Source organism: Hemitrygon akajei, chromosome 8 (genome assembly GCF_048418815.1).
Source record: "Hemitrygon akajei chromosome 8, sHemAka1.3, whole genome shotgun sequence".
Taxonomy (NCBI): Eukaryota; Metazoa; Chordata; class Chondrichthyes; order Myliobatiformes; family Dasyatidae; genus Hemitrygon; species Hemitrygon akajei.
Genome location: NC_133131.1, coordinates 578422 through 603911, shown reverse-complemented (window position 1 = coordinate 603911; position 25490 = coordinate 578422). Strand labels below are relative to the sequence as shown.

At 48.4% G+C, this 25490-nt stretch overlaps 1 protein-coding gene and 1 long non-coding RNA gene across 3 annotated transcripts in view; one reads left to right on the top strand and one right to left on the bottom strand.

Moving 5' to 3' along the window:
- The first annotated feature begins 8125 nt into the window (after window positions 1–8125).
- crk (v-crk avian sarcoma virus CT10 oncogene homolog) overlaps window positions 8126–25490 on the top strand; it is a 50344-nt gene continuing 32979 nt past the window's right edge. Inside the window, 2 exon segments of the mRNA XM_073053000.1 lie at window positions 8126–9090; window positions 9092–9191. Coding sequence (XP_072909101.1) covers window positions 8432–9090; window positions 9092–9191 — 759 coding nt within the window. The 5' untranslated portion in view covers window positions 8126–8431.
- Window positions 20573–25490, bottom strand: part of LOC140731531 (uncharacterized) — an 86347-nt gene continuing 81429 nt past the window's right edge. For both annotated transcript variants that reach the window (XR_012099860.1, XR_012099861.1), the window contains one exon: window positions 20573–21162. This is a non-coding gene — a long non-coding RNA (uncharacterized lncRNA). The remainder of the gene's footprint in view (window positions 21163–25490) is intronic.

The following is a 25490-nucleotide window of genomic DNA, read 5'->3' as shown; positions in this document are numbered from 1 at the left end:
CTGGTGGCTCCTGTGTCCATGATGGAGCTGGTGGCTCCTGTGCCCATGATGGAGCTGATGGCTCCTGTGCCCATGATGGAGCTGATGGCTCCTGTGCCCATGATGCAGCTGTCACCAGTGTCCATGATGGAACTGATGGCTCCTGTGCCCATGATGGTGCTGGTGGCTCCTGTGCCCATGATGCAGCTGTCACCAGTGTCCATGATGGAACTGATGGCTCCTGTGCCCATGATGGAGCTGGTGGGGCCTGTGTCCATGATGGAGCTGGTGGCTCCTGTGTCCATGATGGAGCTGGTGGCTCCTGTGCCCATGATGGAGCTGATGGCTCCTGTGCCCATGATGCAGCTGTCACCAGTGTCCATGATGGAACTGATGGCTCCTGTGCCCATGATGGAGCTGTCACCAGTGTCCATGATGGTGCTGGTGGCTCCTGTGCCCATGATGGAGCTGGTGGCTCCTGTGCCCATGATGGTGCTGGTGGCTCCTGTGCCCATGATGGTGCTGGTGGCTCCTGTGCCCATGATGGAGCTGATGGCTCCTGTGCCCATGATGGTGCTGGTGGCTCCTGTGCCCATGATGGAGCTGATGGCTCCTGTGCCCATGATGGAGCTGATGGCTCCTGTGCCCATGATGGAGCTGTCACCAGTGTCCATGATGGAGCTGATGGCTCCTATGCCCATGATGGTGCTGGTGGCTCCTGTGCCCATGATGGAGCTGATGGCTCCTGTGCCCATGATGGAGCTGATGGCTCCTGTGCCCATGATAGAGCTGTCACCAGTGTCCATGATGGAGCTGATGGCTCCTGTGCCCATGATAGAGCTGTCACCAGTGTCCATGATGGAGCTGATGGCTCCTGTGCTCATGATGGAGCTGTCACCAGTGCCCATGATGGTGCTGGTGGCTCCTGTGCCCATGATGGTGCTGGTGGCTCCTGTGCCCATGATGGAGCTGATGGCTCCTGTGCCCATGATGGTGCTGGTGGCTCCTGTGCCCATGATGGAGCTGATGGCTCCTGTGCCCATGATGGAGCTGATGGCTCCTGTGCCCATGATGGAGCTGTCACCAGTGTCCATGATGGAGCTGATGGCTCCTATGACCATGATAGAGCTGTCACCAGTGTCCATGATGGAGCTGATGGCTCCTGTGCTCATGATGGAGCTGTCACCAGTGCCCATGATGGTGCTGGTGGCTCCTGTGCCCATGTTGGAGCTGTCACCAGTGCCCATGATGGAGCTGATGGCTCCTGTGCCCATGATGGAGCTGTCACCAGTGCCCATGATGGTTCTGGTGGCTCCTGTGCCCATGATGGAGCTGTCACCAGTGCCCATGATGAAGCTGATGGCTCCTGTGCCCATGATGGAGAAATCACCAGTGCCCATGATGGTGCTGGTGGGGCCTGTGCCCATGATGGTGCTGGTGGCTCCTGTGCCCATGATGGAGCTGATGACTCCTGTGCCCATGATGGAGCTGTCACCAGTGCCCATGATGGAGCTGATGGCTCCTGTGCCCATGATGGTGCTGGTGGCACCTGTGCCCATGATGGAGCTGTCACCAGTGCTCATGATGGAGCTGGTGGCTCCTGTGCCCATGATGGTGCTGGTGGCTCCTGTGCCCATGATGGAGCTGATGGTTCCTGTGCCCATGATGGAGCTGTCACCAGTGCCTATGATGGTGCTGGTGGCTCCTGTGCCCATGATGGAGCTGTCACCAGTGTCCATGATGGAGCTGATGGCTCCTGTGCCCATGATGGTGCTGTCACCAGTGTCCATGATGGTGCTGGTGGCTCCTGTGCCCATGATGGAGCTGTCACCAGTGCCCATGATGGTGCTGGTGGCTCCTGTGCCCATGATGGAGCTGTCACCAGTGTCCATGATGGTGCTGGTGGCTCCTGTGCCCATGATGGAGCTGATGGCTCCTGTGCCCATGATGGAGCTACCACCAGTGTCCATGATGGAGCTGATGGCTCCTGTGCCCATGATGGAGCTGTCACCAGTGTCCATGATGGAGCTGGTGGCTCCTGTGCCCATGATGGAGCTGATGGCTCCTGTGCCCATGATGGAGCTGATGGCTCCTGTGCCCATGATGCAGCTGTCACCAGTGTCCATGATGGAACTGATGGCTCCTGTGCCCATGATGGTGCTGGTGGCTCCTGTGCCCATGATGGAACTGATGGCTCCTGTGCCCATGATGGTGCTGGTGGCTCCTGTGCCCATGATGGAACTGATGGCTCCTGTGTCCATGATTGAGCTGATGGCTCCTGTGCCCATGATGGAACTGATGGCTCCTGTGCCCATGATGGAGCTGGTGGCTCCTGTGCCCATGATGGAGCTGATGGCTCCTGTGCCCATGATGCAGCTGTCACCAGTGTCCATGATGGAACTGATGGCTCCTGTGCCCATGATGGAGCTGGTGGGGCCTGTGTCCATGATGGAGCTGGTGGCTCCTGTGTCCATGATGGAGCTGGTGGCTCCTGTGCCCATGATGGAGCTGATGGCTCCTGTGCCCATGATGGAGCTGATGGCTCCTGTGCCCATGATGCAGCTGTCACCAGTGTCCATGATGGAACTGATGGCTCCTGTGCCCATGATGGTGCTGGTGGCTCCTGTGCCCATGATGCAGCTGTCACCAGTGTCCATGATGGAACTGATGGCTCCTGTGCCCATGATGGAGCTGGTGGGGCCTGTGTCCATGATGGAGCTGGTGGCTCCTGTGTCCATGATGGAGCTGGTGGCTCCTGTGCCCATGATGGAGCTGATGGCTCCTGTGCCCATGATGCAGCTGTCACCAGTGTCCATGATGGAACTGATGGCTCCTGTGCCCATGATGGAGCTGTCACCAGTGTCCATGATGGTGCTGGTGGCTCCTGTGCCCATGATGGAGCTGGTGGCTCCTGTGCCCATGATGGTGCTGGTGGCTCCTGTGCCCATGATGGTGCTGGTGGCTCCTGTGCCCATGATGGAGCTGATGGCTCCTGTGCCCATGATGGTGCTGGTGGCTCCTGTGCCCATGATGGAGCTGATGGCTCCTGTGCCCATGATGGAGCTGATGGCAACTGTGCCCATGATGGAGCTGTCACCAGTGTCCATGATGGAGCTGATGGCTCCTATGACCATGATAGAGCTGTCACCAGTGTCCATGATGGAGCTGATGGCTCCTGTGCTCATGATGGAGCTGTCACCAGTGCCCATGATGGTGCTGGTGGCTCCTGTGCCCATGTTGGAGCTGTCACCAGTGCCCATGATGGAGCTGATGGCTCCTGTGCCCATGATGGAGCTGTCACCAGTGCCCATGATGGTTCTGGTGGCTCCTGTGCCCATGATGGAGCTGTCACCAGTGCCCATGATGGAGCTGATGGCTCCTGTGCCCATGATGGAGCTGATGGCTCCTGTGCCCATGATGGAGAAATCACCAGTGCCCATGATGGTGCTGGTGGGGCCTGTGCCCATGATGGTGCTGGTGGCTCCTGTGCCCATGATGGAGCTGATGACTCCTGTGCCCATGATGGAGCTGTCACCAGTGCCCATGATGGAGCTGATGGCTCCTGTGCCCATGATGGTGCTGGTGGCACCTGTGCCCATGATGGAGCTGTCACCAGTGCTCATGATGGAGCTGGTGGCTCCTGTGCCCATGATGGTGCTGGTGGCTCCTGTGCCCATGATGGAGCTGATGGTTCCTGTGCCCATGATGGAGCTGTCACCAGTGCCCATGATGGTGCTGGTGGCTCCTGTGCCCATGATGGAGCTGTCACCAGTGTCCATGATGGAGCTGATGGCTCCTGTGCCCATGATGGTGCTGTCACCAGTGTCCATGATGGTGCTGGTGGCTCCTGTGCCCATGATGGAGCTGTCACCAGTGCCCATGATGGTGCTGGTGGCTCCTGTGCCCATGATGGAGCTGTCACCAGTGTCCATGATGGTGCTGGTGGCTCCTGTGCCCATGATGGAGCTGATGGCTCCTGTGCCCATGATGGAGCTACCACCAGTGTCCATGATGGAGCTGATGGCTCCTGTGCCCATGATGGAGCTGTCACCAGTGTCCATGATGGAGCTGGTGGCTCCTGTGCCCATGATGGAGCTGATGGCTCCTGTGCCCATGATGGAGCTGATGGCTCCTGTGCCCATGATGCAGCTGTCACCAGTGTCCATGATGGAACTGATGGCTCCTGTGCCCATGATGGTGCTGGTGGCTCCTGTGCCCATGATGGAACTGATGGCTCCTGTGCCCATGATGGTGCTGGTGGCTCCTGTGCCCATGATGGAACTGATGGCTCCTGTGTCCATGATTGAGCTGATGGCTCCTGTGCCCATGATGGAACTGATGGCTCCTGTGCCCATGATGGAGCTGGTGGCTCCTGTGCCCATGATGGAGCTGATGGCTCCTGTGCCCATGATGCAGCTGTCACCAGTGTCCATGATGGAACTGATGGCTCCTGTGCCCATGATGGTGCTGGTGGCTCCTGTGCCCATGATGCAGCTGTCACCAGTGTCCATGATGGAACTGATGGCTCCTGTGCCCATGATGGAGCTGGTGGCTCCTGTGCCCATGATGGAGCTGATGGCTCCTGTGCCCATGTTGGAGCTGTCACCAGTGCCCATGATGGAACTGATGGCTCCTGTGCCCATGATGGAGCTGTCACCAGTGTCCATGATGGTGCTGGTGGCTCCTGTGCCCATGATGGAGCTGATGGCTCCTTTGCCCATGATGGTGCTGGTGGCTCCTGTGCCCATGATGGAGCTGTCACCAGTGTCCATGATGGAGCTGGTGGCTCCTGTGCCCATGATGGTGCTGGTGGCTCCTGTGCCCATGATGGAGCTGATGGCTCCTGTGCCCATGATGCTGCTGGTGGCTCCTGTGCCCATGATGGAGCTGATGGCTCCTGTGCCCATGATGGAGCTGATGGCTCCTGTGCCCATGATGGAGCTGTCACCAGTGTCCATGATGGAGCTGATGGCTCCTATGCCCATGATGGAGCTGATGGCTCCTGTGCTCATGATGGAGCTGTCACCAGTGCCCATGATGGTGCTGGTGGCTCCTGTGCCCATGTTGGAGCTGTCACCAGTGCCCATGATGGAGCTGATGGCTCCTGTGCCCATGATGGAGCTGTCACCAGAGCCCATGATGGTGCTGGTGGCTCCTGTGCCCATGATGGAGCTGATGGCTCCTGTGCCCATGATGGAGATATCACCAGTGCCCATGATGGTGCTGGTGGGGCCTGTGCCCATAATGGTGCTGGTGGCTCCTGTGCCCATGATGATGCTGGTGGCTCCTGTGCCCATGATGGAGCTGATGGCTCCTGTGCCCACGATGGAGCTGTCACCAGTGCCCATGATGGTGCTGGTGGCTCCTGTGCCCATGATGGAGCTGATGGCTCCTGTGCCCATGATGGAGCTGTCACCAGTGTCCATGATGGTGCTGATGGCTCCTGTGCCCATGATGGAGCTGTCACCAGTGCCCATGATGGTGCTGGTGGCTCCTGTGCCCATGATGGAGCTGTCACCAGTGTCCATGATGGTGCTGGTGGCTCCTGTGCCCATGATGGAGCTGTCACCAGTGTCCATGATGGTGCTGGTGGCTCCTGTGCCCATGATGGAGCTGTCACCAGTGTCCATGATGGTGCTGATGGCTCCTGTGCCCATGATGGAGCTGTCACCAGTGCCCATGATGGTGCTGGTGGCTCCTGTGCCCATGATGGAGCTGTCACCAGTGTCCATGATGGTGCTGGTGGCTCCTGTGCCCATGATGGAGCTGTCACCAGTGCACATGATGGTGCTGGTGGCTCCTGTGCCCATGATGGAGCTGTCACCAGTGTCCATGATGGAGCTGATGGCTCCTGTGCCCATGATGGAGCAGTCACCAGTGTCCTTGATGGAGCTGATGGCTCCTGTGCCCATGATGGAGATGTCACCAGTGCCCATGATGGTGCTGGTGGGGCCTGTGCCCATGATGGTGCTGGTGGCTCCTGTGCCCATGATGGTGCTGGTGGCTCCTGTGCCCATGATGGAGCTGATGGCTCCTGTGCCCATGATGGAGCTGTCACCAGTGCCCATGATGGTGCTGGTGGCTCCTGTGCCCATGATGGAGCTGTCACCAGTGCCCATGATGGTGGTGATGGCTCCTGTGCCCATGATGGTGCTGGTGGCTCCTGTGCCCATGATGGAGCTGTCACCAGTGCCCATGATGGTGCTGATGGCTCCTGTGCCCATGATGGAGCTGTCACCAGTGCCCATGATGGTGCTGGTGGGGCCTGTGCCCATGATGGTGCTGGTGGGGCCTGTGCCCATGATGGAGCTGGTGGGGCCTGTGCCCATGATGGGGCTGATGGCTCCTGTGTCCATGATGGAGCTGATGGCTCCTGTGTCCATGATGGAGCTGATGGCTCCTGTGCCCATGATGGAGTTGGTGGGGCCTGTGCCCATGATGGAGCTGGGTGGGGCCTCTGCCCATGATGGAGCTGGGTGAGTCCTGTGCCCATGATGGAGCTGGTGAGGCCTGTGCCCATGATGGAGCTGGTGGGGCCTGTGCCCATGATGGAGCTGGTGGGGCCTGTGCCCATGATGGAGCTGGGTGGGGCCTGAGCCCATGATGGAGCTGGGTGGGGCCTGTGCCCATGATGGAACTGATGGCTCCTGTGCCCATGATGGAGCTGGTGGGGCCTGTGCCCATGATGGAGCTGATGGCTCCTGTGCCCATGATGAAGCTGGTGGGGCCTGTGCCCATGATGGAGCTGGTGGCTCCTGTGCCCATGCTGGAGCTGGTGGCTCCTGTGCCCATGATGGAGCTGGTGGCCCCTGTGCTCATGATGGGGCTGGTGGCTCCTGTGCCCATGATGGAGCTGATGGCTCCTGTGCCCATGATGGAGCTGTCACCAGTGCCCATGATGGAGCTGGTGGCTCCTGTGCCCATGATGGAGCTGATGGCTCCTGTGTCCATGATGGAGCTGATGGCTCCTGTGTCCATGATGGAGCTGATGGCTCCTGTGCCCATGATGGAGCTGATGGCTCCTGTGCCCATGATGGAGCTGTCACCAGTGCCCATGATGGAGCTGGTGGCTCCTGTGCCCATGATGGAGCTGATGGCTCCTGTGCCCATGATGGAGCTGATGGCTCCTGTGTCTATGATGGAGCTGGTGGGTCTTGTGCCCATGATGGAGTTGGTGAGGCCAGTGCCCATGATGGAGCAAGAGAGGCCAGTGCACATGATGGAGCTGGTAGAGAGGTTGCTGCAAGGGTAACATCTAGCTCTTCATATCGTACTGCTGTCTGATGTGTCACTTAGACAGCTAGGATGCAATATCCATGGTCGACCTCACCAATGGAGAGGGTCATGTGCAGAGGGATCCTGACGTAGCTTCATCTTGATGCACCAGAGGGCCTATTTCAATGCTCTTCCATGACGATCATTATTCTTTTCACCTGTGATTCTCTGTGAATTTATATTTCACTCCATATTTTGTCTACAAAAAGTGGTGGATACAGCCCAGTCCATCAGAGCAAAGACCTTCCCACCAGTTAGTCCTTTTACATGGATCTCTACCCCAAGAAAGCAGCATCCGTCATCAGGACCTGAGCATCCAAGTCATGCTGGCTGCTGCTGCGGTCAGGGAGTAAGTAGGTCCCGCACCACCAGTTATTACCCAACAGTCATTCTCCTGAACTTCATTCACCCCAACTCTGAACTGATTCCACAACCTACAGCCTCACTTTTCAACACCCTACTACCCAGTTTATCAGTAACTTTTCTTATTTACACTCTTCCTCGTGTCAGTCTTTATGTATAGTTTAAAAATATCTGATGTACTTTCTATTTTCCTGTAAATGCCTGCAAGAAAATGACTCGCAATGAGCTGTATATGGTGGCAAATACTTACTTTGATAACGTATTTATTTTGACTTTGACCTGCAGAATGAACGATTGGATACATTTGCATCCTCTGTCTTTGAAACTTTACTGGGGACGCAATCACCCCGGACGCCGCCTGACCTTCCCAACATGGCGGATGGCTCGCTGGCACCGCCCCCGGCCCGAACTTCCGGCGGGTGAGGTCCGAACTTCCGGCCGTCTCTCTTCCCTCCCCCACTTCAATCGCCGCCATTTTAGTTCGGCGTCGGGCAGAACGGAACGGGACGGGACGGGACGGGACGGCGCGGGAGGGGGCGGCGGCGGCGGCGGCTCACCGGCAGCCCGACGTTTATTATCAGTTAAAAGCCCGGTGAAGAGGCCGCACGCCACAGACGCTGCGGGGCTTGGACTTTCCCCACTCAACAACGTATTTGGTGTGTCTCCGCGACGGGCGCCGAGTGGCTTCTATGAGGTAAATCCACGGCGGCAGGCTTCTCGGATTGTGCTGAGCAGCCGAGTCCCGGGGCCTGCGGCCTAGTCGGCGGGCTGCTGCTGGTGGCGGCCGGCGCCGCCGGGACCGCCGCCGAGGAGGATGGCGTCTAACTTCGACGCGCAGGACTGGGCGAGCTGGTACTTTGGCAGCATGAGGCGGGAGGAGGCGGTGTCGCTGCTGCAAGGCCAGAGGCACGGCACTTTCCTGGTGAGGGACAGCCACACCATCCCCGGCGACTACGTGCTGAGCGTGAGCGAGAACTCCCGGGTCTCCCACTACATCATCAACAGCCGCCCGCAGGCCGGCTCCGGCTCCGGCCCGGCCCGTTTCCGCATCGGCGACCAGGACTTCGAGCACCTGCCCGGCCTGCTCGAGTTCTACAAGATCCACTACCTGGACACCACCACCCTGCAGGAGCCGGTGGCCAGGCCCCCGCACCTCGGGCCCGGGCCTGGCCAGGGCGGCCCGAGGCAGCACACGGACGCCGAGTTCGTCCGCGCCCTCTTCGACTTCCCGGGCAACGACGAGGAGGACCTGCCGTTCCGGAAGGGCGACCTGCTGCGGGTCCTCGACAAGCCCGAGGAGCAGTGGTGGAACGCGCAGAGCGGCGACGGCCGCTGCGGGATGATCCCCGTGCCGTACGTGGAGCGCTGCCGGCCCGGCTCGGTGCTCGGCCCGGCCGGTAGCCCGGACAGCTCGCAGGCGGGCACCCCGACGCAACAGCAGCCCGAGTTCGGGCCCTACGCCCAGCCGAGTGTCAGTACCCCCGCTGCCCAACCTGCAGAACGGGCCGGTGTACGCCCGCGCCTTCCAGAAACGGGTGCCCAATGCGTACGACAAGACAGCGCTGGCCCTGGAGGTAGGTGCACTTCTCCAGCTCGGCTGCTTCGTTATCCCCAGCACCGCACTCCAGGAGAACCGATAACGAACCTTACTACAGTCCTTTTCCCCAATGTTGTGTCAAACTTTTAACCTACCATGTTCAATAGCCCTTGTTACAGCTATATAAGATCTTAGTTAGATCCCACTTGGATTACTGTGCTCAGTTCTGGTCGCCTCACTACAGGAAGGTTGTGAATTCTATTGAAAGGGTGCAGAGGAGATTTACAAGGATATTGCCTGGATTGGGGAGCATGCCTTATGAGAGTAGGTTGAGTGAACTCGACCTTTTCTCCTTGAGGTGACCTGATATAAGATGATGAGAGGCATTGATCCTGTGGATAGTCAGAGGTTTTTTTCCCAGGGCTGAAATGGCTAACATGGGGGGGGGGGGGGGGGGCATAGTTTTAAGGTGCTTGGAAATGGGTACTGAGGGGATGTCAGGGGTAAGCCTTTCACACGAAGTGGTGGGTGTGTGGAATGTAATACCAGTAGAGGTGGATACAACAAGGTATTTTAAGAGAATCTTGGGTAGGTACATTGAGCATAAAAAAATAGAGGGCTTTGCTGTAGGGAAATTCTAGGCAGTTTCTAGAGTAGGTTACATGGTTGGCACAACATTGTGGGCTGAAGGGCCTGTAATGTGCTGTAGATTTTCAATGTTCGATCCCTAAAGCATCTGCTTCTACCACTACCCTGGCACACCATTCTACACACAACACTCTCTGTGTAAAATACCTACCTACCTCTGATATCTCCCCTACACTATCCTCCAGTCACCTTAAAATTATGCCCCCTGGCATTAGCCATTTTCGCTCTGGTGAGAAGTCTCTGGCTGTCTACTCTATGTATACCTATTGTCATCTTGTACACCTCAATCAAGTCATCTCTCATCCTTCTCTCCAAAGAGAAAAGCCTTGGCTTGCTCAGCCTATTCCCCCATAAGGCATGCTGTCTAATCTGGGCAGCATCCTGGTAAATCTCTGCACCCTCTCTAAAGCATAATAAAATGGCTAGAACTGAACACAATTTTGAAAGCAGCACAAAAAATGTTGGAGGAACTCAGTAGGTCAGGCAGCGTTTATGGAGGGTTGACATTTCAGGACTTCTGGCCAGAAATGTTGACTGTTTATTTCCCTCTTGAGGTGCTGAGTTCCTCTAGCATTTTTTGTGTTGCTTTAGTTCTGGCATCTACAGAATTTATCAAAGCTGTCCAAACTTTATTGAATAAATAAAGTAATGGAATTTATTGAATAAATGGAGTAATCACAAGCTCAGATTTATTATAGTGTAATTATTATTGACCTGGAAGGATTTGAATTTTTAGTCTTTTAAAATGTGGAAGCTCTCGCTGCATAAATTTGTTTCATTAAAATATCTGACAGGTCAATGATGTTTAAGTATAAAAGTTAAGTAAGAACTTTTTCTGTGGATAAGTGGTTTTGGAAGCCCATTCTTCAAGTGGTGGTGGAATTACTTGAATATTTTTAAAAAGCAGCAATGGATTCTTGATAAAGTAGAGAAAGGATACAAGTTACAATCAATTTAGCTATCAGCTTATTAAACAGCTGAGCAGCCTTTTGTGTAGTCACTTCACACTTTTAATTTGTGTAAATCGAATAGCTTTACCAAGGAGTCTGTGTGTATTCTATGTGATAAACTTGAGAAATTTTGCTGATGCTGCAAATCTGAAACACAAAATGCTGGAGGAACCCATAAGGTCAAGCAGCATCAATGGAAATGAACAAACAGTCAACATTTTGGTCCAAGACCCTTCTTCAGGACTAGATCTCAGCCCAAAACATGGACGTGTCTATGGATGTTACCTAATATACTGAGTTCTTTTGTGTGTGGTGTATTCTATGAGGAGTTTTAGTTGTGTGAAGACTAGAAATATGGGAATTGCTGTGTTAATGATCAGTAGTACGTAATTAAGCCAAGGTGTTCAAGATGAGGAGTTTTAGAGCTTGTGCAGAATTGAATGTATTTGGTAAATTAGCAAGTATTGCAATGAATTGACAGAACTTCTCTCTTTACAGCACCTTAATGCCATAAAATTTTTCATAAATATCTGAGCCTGCAACTCTTGGGGCAGCCAACTTGCACAAAGCAAATCCTTGAATGGCAAAATGCCAAATATCTGGTTTTTTGAGAGATAAATATTACCCAGAGGAATCTCCGGAGAGCTGCTCTGCTATGCAATACTCAAGCATGTTCTTTTATAACTAGAGAAAATCTCAAAGTCGAGGCTATTGTCATTACATCTCCAAAAAGCACATAGGTTCAGCTCTCTGGAGCAGGACTTGAATTTATAACTGTTCCTGATGTTCTTGGTGCCATTGTGAATGTTCCTTTTTTCGCTTTGTGCATTCTTGGATGTGGAATTCCCAGGAGATTGTGGGAATGTTGCATTTTTCATCCTGAATCTTTTCCCATCTGTTTGGTAACCACTTTCTGTCACAAAACTTCAGATAGTCTATTTCAGAATTGTAACATGGCCTGCTTATCAGAGCTGACAGTAGAATTACAACCACAATGCCAGGGATGTTGATCTGGGAAAGGACACTCATACTCGTTTGCTTATCATTCTGCGGATTTGCAGAGATGTTGCTGGCAGTATCTTCTCATTACATTGCTCATGAAAACTCAGTTGTGGTTGGAAAAACACCCCTTTTAGAGCTTTTATCTCTCCCATTTCCCGCACATTTGCCCTCACCCCATCTGGCTGCCACCCCACTCGGGTTAGGGTTCCCCTTGTCCTCACCTACCACCCCACCAGCCTCCAGGTCCAACGTATAATTCTCTGTAACTTCCGCCACCTCCAACGGGATCTCACTATCAAGCACATCTTTCCCTCCTTCCCCCCCCCCCCCCCTTCTGCTTTCCACAGGATCACTCCCTACGTGACTCCCTTGTCCACTCGTCCCCCCCATCCCTTCCCACCGATCTCCCTCCCGGCACTTATCCTTGTAAGTGGAACAAGTGCTGCACCTGCCCTTACACTTCCTCCCTCACCACCATTCAGGGCCTCAGACAGTCCTTCCAGGTGAGGCGACACTTCACCTGTGAGTCGGCTGGTGTGGTATACTGCGTCCAGTGCTCCTGGTGTGGCCTTTTATATATTGGTGAGACCCGATGCAGACTGGGAGACCGTTTCGCTGAACACCTACGCTCGGTCCGCCAGAGAAAGCAGGATCTCCCAGTGGCCACACATTTTAATTCTACGTCTCATTCCCATTCTGATATGTGTATCCATGGCCGCCTCTACTGTCAAGATGAATCCACACACAGGTTGGAGGAACGACACCTTATATACTGACTGGGCAGCCTCCAACCTGATGGCATGAACATTGACTTTTCTAACTTCCATTAATGCCCCGCCTCCTTCTTACCCCATCCCTGACATAGTTGTTTGTTTCTTTTTTTCTCTCTCTCTGCCCATCACCCTGCCTCTTCTCCATCTCCCTCTGGTGCTCCCCCCTCCCCCTATCTTTCTCCCGAGGCCTCCCGTCTCATGATCCTTTCCCTTCTCCAGCTCTGTATCACTTTCGCCAATCACCTTTCCAGCTCTTGGCTTCATCCCACCCCCTCCGGTCTTCTTTCATTTTGCATTTCCCCCTCCCCCCACTACTTTCAAATCTCTCAGTATCTCTCCTTTCAGTTAGTCCTGATGAAGGGTCTCGGCCCGAAACGTCTACAGTGCTTCTCCTTATAGATGCTGCCTGGCCTGCTGTGTTCCACCAGCATTTTGTGTGTGTTGTTTGAATTTACAGCATCTGCAGATTTCCTTGTGTTTGCCCCTTTTAGAGCGCTTGTTTTGGTTTTTATGTTCGTGGATCGACCAGTCAACCCTTTAATTCTTCCTTGGCATTCAATGAAATCATGAATAATTAAGCCTTGTCTTCATTTCCCTGCTCTCTCCCATAGCCTTGACCTTGTTCTGTCATGTCCATTCTCTGCCTTAGTTAGGTTCATTGCCCCTGGTTCTATACAATAGAATGGGGCTATAGATTCTACATTGTAGGAACAGGCCCTTCTGCATTGACTACAGTGGTAATGCAAACAAATCCCATGGTCCGTCTCTCTGTTCTGCCTACTTAAATGTTACTTTTGTCAGGAGTTCCTTGCACAAACCATTCCTATGTTTTCAAAACAAAATTTGCACAATTTAATCCTTGGCCACCATTCTAAATATAAGAAAGAACATAGAATGGTACAGGCCCTTCAGCCCACAATGATGTGCCAACCTGCAGCAGGCTACTGTGATCTATCTTGCACTTCCCTCCTACGCAGTCCATAACCCTCCACTTGTGCCCATGTGTCAATCTTAAGGGTCCCTGAATTGACCCTATTGTATCAACATCTACCACCACCCTCAGCAGTGTTCCAGGACCGACCACTCTGTACTAAAACAAACTGCCTCCGGCACCTCTCCTCTATCCTCCACTCACCTTTAAATGGATGTGCTCTGATTTTGGCCATTGCAACCCTTGGGGGAAAAAGTAATGCTCATCTTCACTAAATCTGCCCCTCATAATCTTGTACACCTCTATCACTTCAAAGAGAAAAGCCCTAGCTTGCTTAACATATTCTCGTAACACATGCTCTGTAACTTTGGTAGCATTGTTAGCAATGGTAGCAATCTCTTTTGCAGCCTCTTAAAACTTCCACATCCTTCATATAATGAAGTGACCAGAACCGAACACAATTCCAAGTGTGGTCTAAGCAGGGTTTTATAGAGTAGATAACATGCTCTTGTGGCTCTTGAACTCAGTCCCCTGAGTAATGAAGGCCAACATATCATGTGCCACCTTAACCACCCTATCAATTGTGTAGCAAGTTTCATGGATCTTAACGTCAATGTGCTCCAGCATATAAGCTTGCTGTACACTGAGCTCACCTGCCAACGTAGAACAGGCAAGGTATTCATTTCGGACCTTCTGTACCACCAATTCCAGGCACATGTTTTGTCTTTTGTCCCTCAGCAACCTATCCTCACTTGTAGTCATCCTCCAGTTCGTCATGTACGTGTAGAATGCCTTTGGGTTTTCCTTAACCCCACTCATCTTACCTTGTGTCATTCTCCAGCTCTCCTCAGTCTCAAGCTCTGTCCACACTATCTTGTAACTCAAGAGCCCTGTTTGATTTCTTTTTGCTTACAAGTCCAACTTCCTCTTGACTAAATGTTCCTTCTCTTGTCAACCATGTTTCCTTCGCACTGCCATCCTTCATCTCAACGCAGGGTAAAGGATGTATCTTCCCTACTTAGGCCTCTCATGATTTGATATATATCTAACAGGTAACCATCACCCCACAACTTCCTGCACTACTCTCTAATGAAACCCCTCAAATTTGAAACCGATTTTGCAGAAACTCTGACACCTCATTCAAGATATTTCGCATGGGGAAGATCCTTTTGGCATCCATTCTGTCAACTTTACAGAATTTTGCATAATTCAATAAAAAAAATTGTACTCCAGTGTGAATATACTTGCTCAATCCCTTGTTATACATCAACCCCTGTCCCAGGAGTCAACCTTGTGAACCTTCTCTGCACAGCTTCCAAAGCAAGGGCATGCTCAGGACTCAGCTATTGTGGTGTCAATACCCTGTAAACTTGCATAAAACTCCTCTGATTTTAATCACATATTTCTTGCACTGAAGGCTAATATTGAATCCCTCTGTGCCATGACATTTTGTACTTTTGCACTATTTAAACTCTGGTTCAGATAGACTGGAAAGCTTGAGTGTTGGGACCAGAGGTGAGGGTCAGGCCGATATTGCTCACTCTCCCACGATGTTTTTTCTCCCAATGGCGCCGAGGCTGTGAACTGCTCTGACGGCTGTAGTCTCTCTGAGTTTCGAGCCGATTTTGCCCTGCTAATATGAACTCTGAATGAGGCTTGGGTCTACCTACTCCTGCTCAGGGAGCGGATCTAAAGACTTAACCTGGTTCGGAATGCTGTCGTTTGCTTGTATTGTTTGCATGATGCGTATATGATTTTTTTCCTCTTTCTCTGCACAGTGGTTAAGGTCTTTTTTAAAAATTGAGTTCAATGGCTTCCTTGCTTTGTGGTTGTCTGTAAGCAAACAAATCAAGGTGTATAATTTTATACATTCATTGATAATAAATGTACTTTGAATCTTTAAATCCATTCTCCTTTCCAAAGTAGGGTGCAACGATAGCATAGTGGTTAGCGCAATGCTATTACCGCTTGGGATGATGGAGTTCAATTCTGAAACTGTCTAAGAAGCTTGTACGTCCTTCTCATGAGCATGTGGGTTTCCTCCCATAGTCCAAAGGCATACCACGTTAGGAAGTTAATTAGTTATTGTAAATTGTCCTGTGATATTAGTTAGACTAGGGTTGAATCTGGTTGCTGGGCGGTGCAGCTCATTGGGCTGAAGGGCTGTGAGAGCCTGCTCTGTTCTGTATCACTAAATAAATGAAGTAGATAACCTGATATTTGCACAACACTTTAACTTCCAACTTGCTGCCCATCAGCATATCTTTTGCAGGTATAGCATGTTGTGAGGAGGACACAAACTCGCTCCATTTCGTATTATCAGCAAATCTGATGGGACCCTCCCAGTCTTTTCATCTAAGTCACTGATGTACATGATAAATAGGCTCTGGCACTTCTGCATGCCACATACCAGTAATAACTCTTTGCCATTTGGAAAGTGGCCTGTTATATCATAACTGTTTTAGATAGCAGCAACCCTGGCCATGTCATGTGCCATCCTCCAGCCCATACAGGGTTTGGACCTGAAATGCTGACAATACTTGTGTCCCTGAGATAGAATCATAGAAAATCTACAGCACAATAAAGTCCCTTCGGCCCACAATGCTGTGCCGAACATGTACTTAGTTTAGAAATTACCTAGGGTCACCCATACCCTTCTGTTTTTCTAAGCTCCATGTACCTATCCAGTAGTCTCTCAAAAGACCCTATCATATCTGCCTCCTGCACCGTTGCTGGCAGCCCATTCCACACACTCGCCTTCCTCTGTGGGTAGTTTTTTAAAAAAAACACACACACATACACACTCTTCCCCTGATATCTCCTCTGTACCTACTTCCAAGCACCTTAAAAATGTTAGCCATTTCAGCCCTGGTTTTACAAAAAAAACCTCTCACTATCCACATGATGATGAGAGGCATTGATCTTGTATAGCTCTATCAGGTCACCTCTCATCCTTTGCTCCAAGGAGAAAAGGCCAAGTTCATTCAACCTATTCTCATAAGGCATGCTCCCCAATCCAGGCAACATCCTTGCAAATCTCCTCTGCACTCTTTCAATAGTATCCACAACCTTCCTGTAGCGAGGCGACCAGAATTGAGCACAGTACTCCAAGTGGGGTCTGACCAGGGTCCTACATGGCTGGAACATTACCTCTCGGCTCTTAAATTCAATCCCACGGTTGATGAAGGCCAATGCACTGTACGCCTTCTTAACTGGAGTCAATCTGCACAGCAGCTTTGAGTGTCCTGTGGACTCAGACCCCAAGATCCGTCTGATCCTCCACAGTGCCAAGAGTCTTACCATTAATACTATATTCTGCCATCATATTCGACCTACCAAAATGAATCACCTCACACTTATCTGGGTTGAACTCTATCTGCCACTTCTCAGCCCAGTTTTGCATCCTATCAATGTCCCGCTGTAACCTCCACACTATCCACAACACCCCCGACCTTAGTGTCATCAGCAAATTTACTAACCTATCCCTCCACTTTCTCATCCAGGTCATTTATAAAAATCACAAAGAGAAGATCTCTGGGGCACACCATTGGTCATCGACTGCCATGCAGAATATGACCTGTCTACAACCACTCTTTGCCTTCTGTGAGCAAGCCAATTCTGGATCCACAAAGCAAGGTCCCCCTTGGATCCCATGCCTCCTTACTTTCCCAATAAACCTTGCATGGGGTACCTTATCAAATGCCTTGCTGAAATCCAGATACACTACATCTACTGCTCTTCCTTCATCAATGTGTTTAGTCACATCCTCAAAAAATTCAATCAGGCTCGTAAGGCACGACCTGCCTTTGACAAAGCCATGCTGACTATTCCTAATCATATTATACCTCTCGAAATGTTCATAAATCCTGCCTCTCAGGATCTTCTCCATCAACTTACCAACCACTGAAGTAAGACTCACTGGTCTATAATTTCCTGGGCTGTCTCGAGTCCCTTTCTTGAATAAGGGAACAACATCTGCAATCCTCCAATCCTCTGGAACCTCCCCCATCTCCATTGATGGTGCAAGGATCATTGCCAGAGTCTCGGTAATCTCCTCCCTCGCCTCCCACGATAGCCTGGGGTACATCTCATCCGGTCCCTGTGACTTATCCAACTTGATGCTTTCCAAAAGCTTCAGCGCATCCTGTATGCTCAAGCTTTTCAGTCTGTTTGTAAGTCATCCCTACAATCGTCAAGGTCCTTTTCTGTAGTGAATACTGAAGCAAAGTATTCATTAAGTACCTCTGCTGTCTCCCTTGGTTCCATACACGCTTTTCCACTGTCACACTTGATTGGTCCTATTCTCTCACGTCTTATCCTTTTGCTCTTCACGTACTTGTAGACTGCCTTGGGGTTCTCCTTAATCCTGCTCGTCAAGGCCTTCTCATGGCCCTTCTGGCTCTCCTAACTTCATTCTTAAGCTCCTTCCTGCTAGCCTTATAATTTTTTATATCTCTATTCTTACCTGGTTTTTTTTTTTGAACCTTTCATAAACTTTTCTTAACAGCCTTTGTACACCATGGTTCCTGTACCCTACCATCCTTTCCCTGTCTCATTGGAATGTACCTATGCAGAACTCTATGCAAATATCTCTCGAACATTTGCCACATTTCTGCTGTATATTTCCCTGAGAACATCTGTTCCAAATTTATGCTTCCAAGTTCCTGCCTGATAGCTTCATATTTCCCCTTCCTCCAATTAAATGCTTTACTAACTTGTCTGTTCCTATCGCTCTCCAATGCTATGGTAAAGGAGATAGTATTGTGATCACTATCTCCAAAATGCTCTCCCACTGAGAGACCTGACACCTGAACAGGTTCATTTCCCAATACCAGATCAAGTACTTCCTCTCCCCTTGTAGGCTTATCTACATATTGTTAGGAAACCTTCCTGAACACACCTAACAAATCCCACCCCATCTAAATCCCTTGTTCTAGGAAGATGCCAATCAATATTTGGGAATTAAAATTTTCCACCATGATGACCCTGTTATTATTACACCTTTTCAGAATCTGTCTCCCTATCTGCTCCTCGATTGGGAGGTCTATTTAAAAAACCAGTAAAGTTATTGCTGTACTCGTTGCGTTCCTCTGGATTGTTTGTTGGTTCAGATTACAACAGCTGTAGTCTCTTGTGGCTCCTGTACACCTTTATCTTGTGAAATAAGATGTATGTGGGACCTTGAATCCATCTACTCCTGTTACATCCTCAGAACTGAAGTAAATTTGTCAAATGTGATTTTCATTTCTTAAAACATGTTGACTCTGTTTGCTATAAGGTGTCCAAGCCTCAGAAGCTCTAGAAAAGCATGGTTGTATGGATATGGTCCCTTTGATCAAAGAAGTCCATGCTGACCACAGTGCCCACCCAGTTAGTCCCAATTTCCTGCATTCAATGCATATCCCTCTAAGCCTAGATCTACTTATCCACGTACTTAAATGTTACTATTGAACCTGCCTGAGCCACTTTTGACAGCTCGTTCCTTGTACTCTCCACCCTCTGTGTGGAGGAAAAAGTTGCACCAAGTTCCTCTTTGCCCTCTCAGCTAGGTCTATGCCCCATAGTCTAGGTCTCCCCTCCCCTGGGGGAAATACTAACCACCCACCATATCTCTATCTCTCACAACTTTACCCATTTCTATAGGTCATTCCTCATTCTTGTATATTACAAAGGATAAAGACCCAGTCTGGCTGACCTTTTCTAATGTAGGGTCCTCTAGTCCTGGCAAAATCTTTTCTGCACTGTAACCAGTTTAACCACATCTTTCCTGTAACTGGGTGATCAAAACTACACAATACTTACTAGCAATTTGTACAACTTGCAACATGATGTCCACACTTGTATATTCAATACTCTGACTCATGGGCAGTGTGCTAAATCCCTTTATCATCCTGTCTACCTGTAACATCGCTTTCAACAAACTGTTGACTTCTACTGCTACTCCCTCTGTTCTGTGACACACTCTAGTGCCCTACCATTGTCCTATGCTGGTTTGACTTTCCAAAATCTCTCTCCCACTCCTCAGCCCATCCTAATTTATGTCATCCACTAACTTACTGATCAAGCCTTGAGCACTAACACTCAAATCGCTTGTATAAATATGAAATAACAAGGGTCCAAACACAGATTAGTCTACTTCCTGCTAAGAACAGGTGTGATAGTGAATTTGTAGATGGTGTTTGAGCTGTGTCCAGCCACACAGTGAGCTGTGTAATTTAGGGAAATAAGTGGTCTTCGGCTCCCATGAAAATATGGGTTGCCAAGTGCAAGAAAGTATTTTAAAAATAGCAGAGCAAGTGTGGGTAAATGAGATTTGTATACTGGGTACTTGATAGTGTGAAAACACAGTGAACTAACTGAATGGTCTGTCTCTCTCTCTCTCTTCCCAGATGAGTAATCTGACCCCTCTCGTTGTCCACTCTGTATGAGTCAAGTTTGAAGTTTTTATTTACCAGACAAAAAGCACCATCCCAAAGAACTACTTGCTGTTTTCCCCCCACTGATCTAACTCTATGTTGGCAACAAATGGCAGCCTTGTAGAGTTTGCATTTTGGTTTTAGACCACTATGAGTGGCTTTCAAATTAGTATTGTATAAAGTGTTGTAACCCTGCATCACAACTGACTTCCTCCAGCAGTTCCTTTTGTCTATGGATGAGCTAGTTGGTCATTGAAGTGGAGATTAAACAGAGTTGAAGCCAAAAAACATGGTAATCCTGTGAAAGGAAGGCTTTTTGTCAGTTTTTTCAAAGATGAAAATCCTTGCTGCTAAGTTTGTGGCCTCAAACATTTTGTGATCTGTATCCAAGCAAGTGGTTAACAGTCTTAGTAAAAGATCCAGCCATGGGATTTGCAATTGAAAGTTGCCCATTTCAGCAATCTGCAACAGAGACTTGCTTCAACCTCCTGTATGTATGATTAAGAATAAGCGTGAATGAATATTTATTGAACAGTTCAGGCAGGCAGGGTTCATGCCAGCCAACATCTTTGTTGCAACAAGTGTTGTAGGATCTTTATGTGTGTTCTCTGAAATAATGGAGCTTGAAGCTTATAGAATTGTTGCATTGCAGGGATGTTTCACATTGACTTGCTGTTGTGATAATTTGCTCAAGCGTAGACAATGAAAGTTGACATATTTGTTTAACTGACTTTCCAAATGTAATTCCAAATGCTAAATATCACTCCCATAATGAACCAAAATTTAAAAAGCAACTTGAGTGATGCTGAATTCAACGGGTGAACCTATTGAATCATTGCTTCAGGGGAAAATTACAGAGCAGTTAGGTTGCATGATAGATAGATAGATACTTTATTCATCCCCATGGGGAAATTCAACTTTTTTTCCCAATGTCCCATACACTTGTTGTAGCAAAACTAATTACATACAATACTTAACTCAGTAAAAAATATGATATGCATCTAAATCACTATTTCAAAAAGCATTAATAATAGCTTTAAAAAAGTTCTTAAGTCCTGGCGGTTGAATTGTAAAGCCTAATGGCATTGGGGAGTATAGACCTCTTCATCCTGCAATACTATCGAGCATTGCATCGATAGTAACCTGTCGCTGAAACTGCTTCTCTGTCTCTGGATGGTGCTATGTAGAGGATGTTCAGATGCATGCATCTGATGTTTCTATTCTTCTCACCGTATCCAGCAGCAAATGCCTTCAGTTCCACACCTCTTAATTCTTGTAATGTTTGGGTCTGTAATTGGAGTTTACAGATGTTTCATACATGATTCAAACAGTATTTAAATTTTGCTAAGAACTGTGTACTTATAGTGAGATTAATCAATTCATTGAACTTCTGAGCAGTTATTTTGCTGAGCAGTTATTTATTTAATTTTTAAAAGCCAGTTAAAGAAGTGTGGAACAAGCAAACACTGCAAAATTACAAATAAATTCCCTGGGCTTCCAGCTGGATATAGGTGTTGATAATTGTTTTGATGACAAATTCTGCCATCTTCATCAGGGATGATGCTTGAGGAGAGCAGGTGTATCTGATTGGGTCACCTGGAGAAATCGGTAGTAAGAGAACATTGCATTTGTAACAGCCATAGGATTGACTTCGGCACAAAACTACTGTGCTGTGCAAATGGTTTTTGGGACCACCTGGTAAAGAATTGAAATATTCTAGAGGAAAATAATTTTAACAAAGATGACGGTCTCTGCTGTAAGTAAGAACTAGATTGTAAGCAAGGTGGGAGAGTGGAAGCCTAATTGGTTGAAGGACTAACCAATCAAGAGGGACGGACTACAGGGGTATAAATACCACTGGACTAGACATGCCCGGGCATCATCCCTGATGAAAATGGCAGAGTTTGTCATTGAAATGTTAGTTATAATTGATACCTGTACCCGGCTGGAAGCCAGAGTAGTTTATTTGTTATATACACAGGGAAAGCACTAGATCCTATACTTGCAAAAATATTTTGGCAGCCAAGGATAGTAACAGATTGTTTTACTCCTCATTTTCATTGAGATTTGGAACAAACTTGTTTATAATTTCAACATGGATAAACCAGACATCCTCAATGTTGAAGTCTGTTTTCTTTGAGACAGAAAAATGGACCCAAACATTTATTTCTGGGCACAAGAATAGGTAGGGGATCTTAGGATATGCCATGTGCAGATGTATGACACAAGTTTAAAATGACACCATGGTTGGCACAGGCACGGTAGAGGGCCTATTCCTGTGATATCCTGTTCTAGATTCGACAGAATTAGAGATACAGGTGTTTTTTTAATGTAATCATCAAGCCGTAGAAAAATACAGCACAGAAACTGGCCATTTGGCTGAACTAGTGTGGCCAAACCATTAAAACTGCCTATTCCCATTGTCCTGCCCTGGGGCCATAGCCACTCTCCATGTATCTACCCAAACTTCTCAAACATTGAAATCAAGCTCACATGCACCACTTGCGCTGGCAGCTCATTCCACACTCTCATGACAGTCTAAGTGAAGAAGTTTCCCCTCATGTTCCTCTTAACTTTTCACCTTTCACCCTTTAACCCATGACCTCTAGTTGTAGTGCCACCTAACCTCAGTGGGGGTGGGGGGGAAGGCCTGCTTGCATTTACCCTATCTATACCCATCATAATTTTGTATACCTCTATCAAATCTCCCCTTAGTCTTCTACTTTCCAAGGAATAAAGTCGTAATCTATTCAGTCTTTCCTTGTAACTCAGGTACTCCTGTCCCGGCAACCTTTTACAACTTGAAAGAAGCTTTTCACTGTACATGTGACCATAAATCAATTTGCCAGTTTTTTTATGGGGAGAGACAACACAGAAACAGGCCCTTCAGCCCAAATCTGCGTTAACTGTCCTCCTACCCAAACCATCTTCTCCCCTGCCCCCAAATCCCACAAGATCCCCCTCCAGATTCTACCACTCATCTTTGTAGGAGGGGCAATTCAGAGTGAGCTCGTGTGTCAGCAGTTATGCTGCACATACCTGTCTGTGTTTATGGGTGCATGTAAGAGCGACTATGTGTCATAGATCATACAGTACAGCCCCTTCTGCCCGCTATGTTTTTGCTGACCAACAAATATCTGCCTGTATTGACCCCATTACCAGTACTTGGCTCACAGTCTACTGAGCCTCAGTAATTCAAGTGCTTGTGCAAATGCTTCTGGAATGTCGAGTAGATTTTTCCCTCCACAACTCCCTCAGGCAGTGTGTTCCAGACTGGATTCCAGACTTCATCTACCTTCTGGTTGAAACAAATTCCTTAACTACTCTTAAAACTGCTTTTTCCTCCCCTCTACTCCCTCAACTTTGATACCTCTGACATGTCTACACTATCTATGCTTCTCAAATTTCTGTACACCTCTGTCAGATCCCCTTTCGCCCTCCTCTGCTCCAAGGTAAACAGTCTCCTCTCTGGCTGTGTATGAATGAATGTGCACGTATGAATGAGGGGCCAGTGGAGGGTCGATGCTGCTTGTGCAATGGGAGGGGTGTTTTGGGGTTCTGATATTTCTATCATTCATTCTATGGGCTTTCTTGTTTCATGACTGTCTGCGAAGAGTAAGAATTTCAGGTTGTATACTGTATACATTCTCTGATATTAACCAGAGCCATTTGAGGGCATGCTTGTAAATGATTGCGTGCTTGTGTGTATAATAAACAAGCTCCTGTGAATGTGTATGTAATTTAGTGGTCAATTAAACTACCAGCCTACAGTTAATACACACAAATGATGGAAGAATTTAGCAAGTCAAGCAACGTCTGTGGAGGGGAATAAATAGTCAATGTTATGGGCCGAAACCCTTAATCAGAACCAACCTGCATGTCACATGCAGAAAGAATGTGTAAACCACACACAGCACTCAGTCTTCAGATGAGCTTCCATCTAGCCACCATCCCCTTCTCTCCCCCCCCCCCCCCCCCTCCTTTTTATTCTGGCATTTTCCCCCTTCCTTTCCAGTCCTGAAGAAGGGTCTTGGACTGAAACGTCAACTATTTATTCATTTCAATAGATGTTGCCTGACTTGCTGAGTTCCTCCAGCTCTGGATTTCCAGCATCTGCAGACTTTATCATGTTTAAGATAATGCATTGTTTTTGAGACCTGTCTGACATTTCTAACAAAAATAGAGAGTACAACAGGAAGCACTCAACAGATCAAGTTGCATTTGGTGGGTGAGAAGTTTCATTTTGAGAGCAGTTCTGAAATGAAATGTCAACTCCTTCTCTCCCCATGGATATAGCTTGACCTGAGTGCTTTTGAGTATTGTTCCTGTTTCAGATTAGTTTTCTGCTGTATCTTCTCGCATCTGTTTCAAATTAAATTTGTCTGCAAGTTTACAAGGTTTTCCTGAAATTAAAATGGATCTGTATACATTTAGTCAAATAACCACATTTCCTCAAGATTACTGTATTGGGATGTTACCCCGACTGAGTTAGTAAGGAATGAAAGCATTAACAATGACTTGGTGCTGGAATGTGTGGTGACACCTGTTGGCCCCCCCAGCACATCTTTGGGGGTGTGTTGGTAGTTAACACAGTGAAGTGTTTTGTTTACGTTTTGATGTACATGTGATAAATCTGAATCTTGAGATTTGAACATCTTGTACCTTTTCAGAATGTTCCAAAACACCTTGCAGCAAACATGGTACTTTTGAAAGCTCAGTCACTTCACTAATTTACTGTGAAAGATATGTTGTGCACAATGAGATCTCTCACTGCAGAATGATGATGACTAGATCTGTTAAAATACTGTGTGAGTAATACTGCCAGATAGTACTTGGGAAATTTACTTAAGAAATGGTTACTTAGGTGTTTCCTGCTTATTGGGGAGAACAAACAGATTTTCTATTTAATATTTTGCTATAAAAGCACCTGAATATTGTAGTGTATCAATCCCAGATTATTGTCTACTCCTTGAGTAGGATTGGAATATCCTAACCATCTGATTTTGATTTAGGTTGAGATCAGAGCACAAAACCTGGTCATAGAATAACTCAAGCAGGGTATCTGAGAATTAGTGGATTAATGTGTTCAGATCTGCCTGTTAAATGCCACTTTAAATGGGGAGTGGGTAAGGTAGAAGGCCCAGAATTAACTGCTTGGAACTGTACTAAAGTGATTTTAGTGAATCTGCTTTGCTGCTGTCCACTACTAAACAATGCACAGAGATAAAGCAGTTGTTACTAAGTTTGTTCCTATAATAGTTAGACACCTGAAGTTGCTGGTCAGCCTCTCTGTGATTGTCACATGTAAAATTCAAAACATTTTATAGGGGCATCCATTTTATAAATGGATGTTTTTCTCAGATAAGCAAAAAATAATTCCTGATGAAATGCAGATCTGGACAATACAAATGCTCACAACGTGTATAATCTAAGTTGCCAGAATTCCATAAAATTCCTTTGCAGTTGTCAATTAATATGGGTATCACAGGCAACTTCAGGAGGTTGAGATGCATGTATGTGGTATTTAAATAATCTCACACCTCTGTCCTAGTATATTTGTCCAGTAACTGGCGGGTTAGGGACTCGAATTGTAATGCGGAGTCTTCAGGAATGATG